The sequence below is a fragment of the Phaethon aethereus genome, assembly GCF_964289735.1.
Source record: "Phaethon aethereus genome assembly, chromosome: 6".
Taxonomy (NCBI): Eukaryota; Metazoa; Chordata; class Aves; order Phaethontiformes; family Phaethontidae; genus Phaethon; species Phaethon aethereus.
This window is the reverse complement of record NC_138580.1, coordinates 40,565,129-40,574,591: the sequence shown is the minus strand read 5'-3', so window position 1 is coordinate 40,574,591 and position 9,463 is coordinate 40,565,129. Positions and strand designations below refer to the sequence as shown.

Genomic DNA, 9,463 nt, shown 5'->3' with positions numbered 1-9,463 from the left:
CCACCACCATTTGATGGAAGCTACTACTACTTGACAGAATAAGAACATTGCAGATGCTTCTGTCTCTTGCTGTCTGGGATGCTTTGTGTCATGCCTTCTGAGAACAGACAACCCCAACATTTGCTACATGCCACCCAGTTGTGGTTCTCTCTACGCAGATCCAAACCTACTGCACTATATAACTAGAGTAGCTGATCCAATTGGCTGTGCCTGCAGGGGCCCTTCTACACCCTTCTTTGGGTACATTTGAAGTACAATATCTGTCTACCATGTAAGAACCCCATTGGGTGTCGCATTAAGTTCTCCATCCAGAAGGCACAGCAGCCATTTACTGCCATTTAAAATGGCATTCAAACAAAACACTTTAACTGGACTGGAATTTTGTGTCTTGCGGAAAACTTTAAAAAAAAAAAAAAAAGAAAACAAAACACTGTAAGTTTTGGACTTTCTCATGACAGTATCTGTAATTTAGAGACTACGGTAGAGTTATTCATAGTAGGTTTTTCATTTACAAATCACTGTGGAACCACAAGCCATTACAGAGCAGAACTCCTTCAGTGGAAACCATGGAAAAAGATGGTCTTGGAAGCAAAAGTGACCTTAAATGACTTTGCCAATAAAACAAAGGTGTCTGGAGGGATTTTTGCACCAGGTGAATCATAAGACTGTTTTATTTCAGGGTAAATAGGCAATAGCTTCATTGAATTTTCAACTTTTATTTGTATTATTTAATCCTTGCTCTTGGAATTGAAGTAAACTACTTTTAAAGGATATAAAGTTATGTTAATAAACCAGCATAAAGCCGTGTTTTAAGAAATGGTGGGTTTTGCACTGAAGTCATTCACTTGGGTGCATTTGTCAAAGCAAGTGTCATTTGCTTAAACAAAATATGTACTGGGTTTTTTACATCAGAAACTATCTACTGGTCCATGAACTACTAGGAAACTATGCCGCTACAACATACCAGTCTAACTTTTTTAAAAAAGTAACTGATAAGTAAAGAAGCACTTTAGAAAATATTACTGCCTATGGTTTTTCTACAAGTACAGAAGTAGCGAATTATTTCCTTCTAAGGTCATTACAAAGGTTTTCCACTTTTCATGAAAAAAAACATAACCAGTAAAACTGTTGCGGGCAGTTTATTATACACAACTAGCACTACAGCTCTGGTTTATTGGAAGTTGTTCTGAATGTACTGCTCAAAGGAGAACAGCAGTTACCTGAGAAATAAAGCTGTACTTCCCCCTTCAGCCCCAACAGAAAAGCTTGCGAGTAAGGCAGGCGACCAGTCCCTTAGGAACCTGCTCACACCATGAAGCAGCGTCTCCTGCTTGACAGGAGCAAGCTTCTGCCGCTGCTGACTGCCTCAATAGATATGGTTCTATCCAGCCAAATCCAGACTCAGGAGACCCATTTCTTCTTAACTTGGTCTTCAGACTTTCCAGTCCACATCTTTCCCTAGCCTTTTCCTCACAGACTGGAGCTTAGAATCTAAACCGCTGCTATTTTCAACGTTAAGGGGATCGCTGGTATCTTCTTAGAGCACCTTTACGTATTAAATAAACCAAAAACAGTGTCTGAATGTGTTTTTTCTGGTTTGGCTAGAAAATAACACCTTTCTTTTCATCTCTTCTGAGCATACCTGGAAATTTAGGAATGAAGTATTGAAATTAATATTCCAGAAAAAGGATGAAGAAGGTTTTTTGGTGCCCCTGGGGAAATAAGTATGTCCTTGTTGATGAAATGTGGTGGAATGGGGGGATTAAAGGAATCTTTTAAATGAAATTTCCACTCCAGCTAGGGCTTTGGGTTCTTTTTCCTTTTTTTTTTTTGTTTTTTGTTTTTTGAGAGGAACATTCAGGTGCAGAGCCAGGTTTCTTGTGGAATACCTCACAATAGCTGTGGATACCAATTTGCAATTTTCTGTGGTTGACTTGTGTAATTTCTGGTGTACAAAGCCTCTGGGGCCTAAGAGGTAAACTAAGGATTTTTTTCAGAATGCAAATAAATGTCCTAAACACAACATCTTACTAACTGATTATAAGGTGTGTGATTGCCACTGGTCATCTTTTTATTTGTGGTACCGGTGAAAACTGTCTCTCCTGGCAAGATTCAGGAGGAACAGCCTAGCAACTATGCGTTGGTCCAAAAGGCTAAAAATAATAATTTTCTCATCAAGAAGTGATGTGTTTTATTATTTCTAAGTAGATTGCATCGCGCCCCCCATAAGCATTAACCTCATGACAGAAATCAGATGTGTATTTCAACCTGGATATGCTCTTAGTAGAAATCTGTGTGTGTGATAAAGTAGCTGAATGTTGAAGCCACATTTCCCCGCCCTTTCAGTATGACTTAGCTTTAGAATAAAGAAAGAAAAAGTACTGGTTGGTTTACTGCAAACTGTTTTATGTTTTTCTGTGAAGAATGTACAACAACAGGTCTTTGGTAGTAATAGCACATGCCCCGGTCCTTTTAATTGAGCTCCAAATGGGAGATCCTCTGTACCCAGCTTGCTGACTCATAGCGGAGCTGAGGTGGTGGCAGCCTGGCGAGGAACAGCTCCTGGGGGAACCAGGATGGCTTTTCCTAGAATTTGTATTTAAAATTGCTATCTGTTGGTTTACTTTTAAATGTTAAATAATTTTATTGTTTGCAAATGGAATGTTACCCAATTTTTTTTTTAATCAAATCTATTAGGAGATAAGCAGAACTCGCCAATAAAAATGTCAGTTGTTCGGGTAGTTTTTATGGACTGGTCTGTCATGATGATGTTACTGGTAAAGTTCTCTCGGAAAATACAGACTTTTTGGATGATACTTGTGTGACAAGCTCATTTTCCTTTTTAATATATTTACTGCAGACACACAAACGTGAGCAACAACAGTTGTAAAATGTACGAAGGCAGGGCCTTGCGTGACTGAGGGCACTGGTGTGAGACACAGTCCCAAATACTAACTTTTTTAATGGCAGGGTGCACTTGGAGAGGGGTGGGGGACAGTGTCCCACCAGGAGAAATTGGAATGGCCTTGCTCATCACATTCGTTCTCCACTTAAATGGTGGACATACAGGTATAGCAACTCTCCCTGGAAGGATCCTTCACAACAGGAACAATCTTTCACCACAGGAGGCAACTTGGTTCATCAAAACAGTGTCAATTTTAGCATTAAAGTTCATCTTGGACAGATCGTGGGTGCTTTCCAGAGGGAGATGACTTACATGCAACATACTGTAGAGGAGGTTAGTGTTTGTCTTGTTAGAATTTTACATGCTCTAAGCAATTGATGATATAGGTTTGGGCGTTAGTTTGTTTTAGGCAGCTAAGTGATGTTTTGCACACAACTTTATTAAGAACTGTGTTTAAAGGAAGGAATATGGCCCAGAACCAACCACGTAAAAATAATGTGCAAGTATTTTACCAGGTGCTGTTCCACAGGATTTTCACCCTCCTTCAGACTTGGAAGCGTTCCTGCTGCTGGTAGATTGTAATAACTGTACCAGAAATCATGCCGCTGTACCCCGCAGGCTGCGGTTTGGCCGTTCAGTGCAAAGCATTGGGAAACCTGCCCCCGGCCGTGAGGCGGGAGGAGAAGGAAAAGGAGGAGGAAGGTGCTATCGCCGCTGAGGCGACATGGCCGCGTGTGCCGTCGATGGAAGAGGGAGGGGCGCAAGCGCTGCACCGGCCAATCAGACGCTCGAGAGCTTCAGGTCGCAGCCAATGGGCTGGAAGCGCGGCCAGGGAGCGGCGGCTGGCGACCGTTGAGCGCGTGCGCCGCCGGGCCGTTGCCGCACCGGGTGGGGCGGAGGCGAGGGGAGCAGCTTGGCGCCGGTACGGGGAGGGGACGGGACAGGGGCGTGCTTCTTTTAGGGAGCAAGAAGATTCCTCAGCCTTGCCCAGGGTGAGCGCTGTAAGCGTGGCTCCCCGCCTGAGGGGGCGAGCGGGGCCACAGTGCTGCTCTGAGGGCTTCCCCCGGGGGCCTCAGCTGTGGCTCTCGGCACTGTGGCCTGGAAGCTGTGCTTTAATATCAGTGCTCGTTTTTAACCCACTTGGCTGTTGTTAAGCCTCTAGCTGTGTCATTATTAGTATTAACAACAAGGTTATTGTTATTTATCTAGGACGTAGGTAGAGCTATTGTGGTTCTTGTTTCTTGTTCTGAAGGAAAAAGTGAGGAGGGGGGAAGTCACTTCTCTGCGGTAATATGTTGTGACTTATGTAAAAACATCTGAGATGTGCTTCGGTAACGTTATGGCAAGGTTTTTAATTTCACAGATGTAGATGCTCAAAACTTCAGTTGGGAAATGAAGTTAAAGTTAGTGTAATAAAGCTAATGTTTCTGAAACAAAAACAACTGTAGAAGTGCATGGTAAGGTTTCATGGTAAGAAATCATGGTAAGGGTTTTTTTTTTTTTTTTGCCAGGTGACTGACTGCTATTGATGACTTCTGTTAAATGATTTAAATTATTTTTATTAAGTGATTTTTAAATGATGTCATTTTGATGATGATCCTTAGCAGACAAGAATTGGTGGATGCAGGTTTGAGAGACAAGCCTTTTTTCCCTGTCAGGAAGTGCATTCATGCAGTTATCAATAGGGGTCCATTCAGCAAACCTTCCTGTGCAGATAGGAGGCTTGGGTCATGCTGTTTATACCTGGAGTGGACAGAGCTCGCATTACTTGTGTGTTAATCCCTGAGCAGCGGCCGAGAAACAGGCCTGAGTTTCCAGTCTCCCCTCATGCCTCCACCAGCAGCCTGTATCTTGCTTCAGTACTTCACTCCGTTCCCTATGGCCTACGTTTCACCAAACTGGAAGATTCCTCTGGAGGATAAACCAGTGACTTGTGTCTTTCAAAGAGTGTGAAACCCAGTTTATGGGCCTGTTGGTTGGCCTGCATGTTATGGCAGGGGAAGGAGTTACAGACAGGACTCTATTCTGCTGTGCTTTGTATAAGATTATAGTCTGGATAGGGACCAGTAACTATAACAGAAAATTGTTAGGTTTCATTTAAGTAGTTTAGAAAGCATAAGTAACTGAGAAATGTGTCTGATATTTGTATATATCCTTCTCTTCATTATAAGCTCCTGGGGCAAGGCAGAGAAAAATTGACAAATATTTATAACAAACAAGCTTCACAAAGAGCGTCTTCTGTCGCTACATGTTTCTTCTCTGTTTTTCATTCATGTTTGCTCTGAAACTAGGTTTGTTGCAAGTCCAAAGGAGATGTATTGCTTTGGTTTGGTGTATTGTCCAGCTTCTGTCGCTAAAAGAAGCGCTCTGATCCAAGAAACCCTCTTCCTGTTTTCCTTTAAGACTTAGACTTTGTGGTTGTAAAGATTCTCGGGTTTTCTTACAGTTCTGTGCTTGATAACCATTTCTTCCTGTTTTCCCCGGAATTAAAAGGAGTGTGTTTCCGTTTCCCCTTGTCCAGCACCTGAAGGGGTTTTAGTTCTTGGGAGGCACAGAGCTCTTAAGTTCACCTTTTCAATCATTGAAGTAGTTTTTAAAATTTTTACAGCTCCTGGACTGACGGATGTTCCCTAAGGTAAATATACTGGTCATGGGTCAAGAAGCTGTAAGCTTTCTGTGGCAAAGAGTGCTTATAGGCTTACTGCTTACACGCCAGTATGCAGTCAAGAACAATGTGAGGTCAGTTTGTGGTTGGCCATTGAATCCATGACCACCAGCATCCTGACTTTCAGAGTCAGTACCTGCATCTACACACCTTGTGTGCTTGTCACGAAGTTAGTGTACGATGTAAATAGCTCACTGTGTACCAGCAGGGATTCTGATGATTTGGCCAAGAAATGCTTTAGTAGTAAGAGGATGGAAACTTTGTCCAGGAGTGCAAGAAAATAGGATCGATTGGTCTCTGAGGATGCTTTTATTCCATTGAAATCACACAAGCAAGAACAGGAAATTCTTATAACAGCCTTCCGTGAGCGCTCAGGATTTCTTTGAGAATGTACCATATAATTCCTAGCTTCTATACTAGCATGCAGGAGGTAAAAATAAGGTGGTTAATTTAACATTTTTTTAAACAATAATGTCCTCCTGTATACCATGGAGTATGTCAAACTTCTCTTAATTTTTATTAAGGTGAGAAACTGATAGGAAGAGACAAGCCAATGACTGAGAGGTTGCAGTGGAAGTGAGTTGTGGATTACTTCTGAGGGGGAGGACTTAAGTGTTTGTACCATGGAATTTGAAAAGAATAGCCATGTTAAAAGCAAAAGGAGATCCTTCAATCAAACCTCGCATCTTTTTTCTTACTCTGAGGAAGCTGAGCACACGCTTGTCAGAGACATTGCAGCAGCAGCTAACCACTCTGGTTTTGGCGAGGCACGCTCTGTCAATGTTTCAGAATTAAAGTTGTCGGAGGAAAGCTTACCATGTTTCAGTTCATCTTTAGATGCAGATATTGAAATGTATAATAAAAAGAGAATGAGAATTTGCCATGCACGGGTAGATGAAAGCAAGAAAGAAGCTGATATGTTGGGAGGGACACGTGACAATACACACTTCAACTGCGACATATGTGATGATTGTAGACAAAGCCATTTAGGTGAAGATTCACAGCTGGAGTATCTCAGTGCTCCCGAGCAAGATTTTGATGATAGGAATAGCTCAAGTGAGTTTTCTGGGCAAACGGAAACTACAGGTATCGAAACCTTAAAGCTGACAGATCCAGTTCATGAAGCTCCAGGGAGTGGAGTCGCAGAGGAACAAAATCTCGATGTGTCAGAAAATTGTTCTGCTTCTGAGTATGGCGTAGGTGACCAAACTTGCCTAGAAGCAGCTGTGCCAGAGCTTCCTCGCCCGCTTCAAGACTCTCTGTCTCTGCCAGATTGCAATGGCATGGCTTGTGATCATCAGGAAGAGCAAACAGAGTATCATAGTCTTGTTTGTGGAAGTATACTTGAAAGTCATTCTTGTGGGAGTAAAGAAAGGGTCTGTCCAAATCTGCTTGTATGTGACAGTTTAGAAAACAGAGAGGTGAAAGACATCCCCCTGACTGACTGGGATGGCATGCTGCCACCCCAAATGGCTACAAGTGAAGAAGCGTCTGAAAACAGTGATAGACACATTCACAGCATCTCAGTGAAGCAAGACAATCCTTTACTGTCACCACAGGGAAGGACCCCTGCAGTAGCCATGCAATTTTGCAAACGTGCAGGGGACTCTGATTTCTGCAGTTGTGAAGAATCTGGCGTGTGCGCACGTGGTACCAGCCGTGTTGACTGCACTGCAAAGGATCCTGAAAACCAGTTTCCAGTCTCTGCAGTTCTCACTAGCAAGAATCCCTTTTTTGGGGTGGAAGTTGCAGATAAATCCTCCTGTGGAAATACCAGCTGTCTGATCTCGGAGTTGGAGCATCATGAAAACCTGAAAAAAGTTACCAGTGACTCTACGGTTAACCAGGCTGTTGATGCAAGTTCTGATTTTAGAGCTTGCTTTACAACAAGCAGAAGTACCAGTGCTCAGGTTTGTCTCTCATCCAGGGCTATTAATACAGAGATAACAATGATGAACAAATCTCGACCTGTGGGATGGCGCCGTGAAACCTGTGCAGATGTTGCTTGCAATACAGACTGGTCATGTGGTCCTGGTAATACAGAGGAAATTTGGTCACAGCTTACTGAGACACCAGAAAAACACTCAGATGGCAATACTGCAACAGCTGAAAGAAGTTCACAAATTCAGGTATTTAAAACAAACAAACAAACAATTTTGATATTTAGAACTTTTTTTTAACTTAAAAGTTGCTCAGAATTTGTCTATACAAATGTTAATCTGTAACTTTTTAAAATGTTTTTTTGTTTAGGAACAGCGGGAATCAAAAAATGAGCTTTGGAGCAGCAATTTAAAGATAAGCACTGACAGGTGGGTCATGAATTGTTCTTGGTTTGGAATAGATGCTGGATAAGATTTTTTTCATGATTGAAAGGTTGTCTGTGGTTGAGCAAAACCGATGGTACTAAAAGACAGCTGGGCAGCAGCTCTTATGCTGGAGGGTAGGGCTGCCTCTCAGAGGGACCTGGACAAGTGAGAAGAATGAGCTGAAGACCTCCTGAAGTTGAACAAAGACCAAAGCAGCCTCGGTCTGCAGTGGCCACGAACAAGTCGAGTGTTAAGTCAGCAGTGCTCCCGTATGGTGAAGAAGGGAAGCCACATCCTGGGGCTGCATGAGCAAGAGTGCAGCCAGTGGGTGAAGTGTTGATTCTTCTCAGTTTGGTGCTCGTCAGGTTGCATCTGGAAAGGTATCTCCAGCTGTGGGCCTTGTAGTGCATTGTCTCTGTAGAGATGAGCAGACTGGGCAAAGGACCACCAGGAGGACCACAGAGATGGTGAAGGGAGCTGGTAGAGCACCTGATGTGTGGGGAGAGCTGAGGGAACTGGGTTTGGTCAGCCTGGAGAAGGGAAGGCTGGGGAGCTGGGGAACCTCCCAGCAGTTCTTGGTAATCTGGTGGTGGATTACCGAGAAGATGGAGTTAAATTCTTTGCAGAGGTGTGTTTTAAAAGGGCAAGAGCCAGCACTTACGGCGAGGGGAATTCTAAGTGGATGTAAGAAGAAGTTTCTGACAGTGAGAGCAGTATTGGAACAGCATTGGAGAGGTGGTACAGACTTCTTTCCTGGTGATGTAAAACAAACAAAAAAACCCCAAACCCAACAACAGAGCTGGACTGGATAAGACCCTGAGCTAATTTTGAAGTTAGCCCTGCTTTGAACAGAGGTTTGTACTGCAGACCTGTAGATATCCTTTCCAACCTAAATATTCTGTGACTGTGGAAACAAAGTAAGTGCATCTGTAGATGAACAGAGCTGCTATGTTTCTTTTTGTTCTTACAACCACACTTTTTGGATGGAAATTACTGAGCTCGTGGAGCTTCCGCCTCTCAGTTAAGGCTGATTATAATGTAAAAGCTACTGTGAAATGTATTTTTTTTTCTGTGTAGTAGATAGGAGGAACTGATTTCATTTGTCTTTTATTTTTTTTCCTTAAATTGTATAAAATAGCTTTTGGAAAGCTACTTGTTAGAAAATAAAACATAATGAATGTAAAATCTTGATTCAAGGGCTTCAAGATGATGATGATGATTATTATTCTTATTATTAAGGCCGGTACACCTTGACAAACAAGCTGTGAAGAATTCTGCATCAAGCTACTGTCAAAAAATACTGCAGAGAGCCATTGAAGCAGAATTGCAGGTTCTAACCACTCATTATCAGATGTGCTATCAGCACTGCTTGAAGATTTACAAACTGGCTTTGGAGGAAAACGCATGTTTTAGCAGGCATGTACTTTAATGTCCCTTTAAATAAAATTGATAACTTGGTTAAAAGGCATTAATTGCTAAATACTACCGATTTATTCTGTCCATAGCTTGTAATAGTGCTTATAGTTAGTATTGTTGTCCAAAAGAGTTTACATTCTCGTAACTGCCGAGTTTTATTTTCAGCCTAAA

The 9,463-nt window shown here is 42.4% G+C and overlaps 1 protein-coding gene across 1 annotated transcript in view; it reads left to right on the top strand.

Annotated features, from left to right (window-relative positions):
- Positions 1 to 3,504: 3,504 nt before the first annotated feature.
- Positions 3,505 to 9,463, top strand: part of LOC309406419 (RNA-binding protein 44-like) — a gene marked incomplete at both ends in the record, with an annotated part of 43,649 nt that continues 37,690 nt past the window's right edge. The window contains 4 exons of the mRNA XM_082001582.1: positions 3,505 to 3,897; positions 6,275 to 7,699; positions 7,821 to 7,879; positions 9,116 to 9,292. Of these exons, the coding sequence (XP_081857708.1) occupies positions 3,505 to 3,897; positions 6,275 to 7,699; positions 7,821 to 7,879; positions 9,116 to 9,292 (2,054 nt within the window). The remainder of the gene's footprint in view (positions 3,898 to 6,274; positions 7,700 to 7,820; positions 7,880 to 9,115; positions 9,293 to 9,463) is intronic.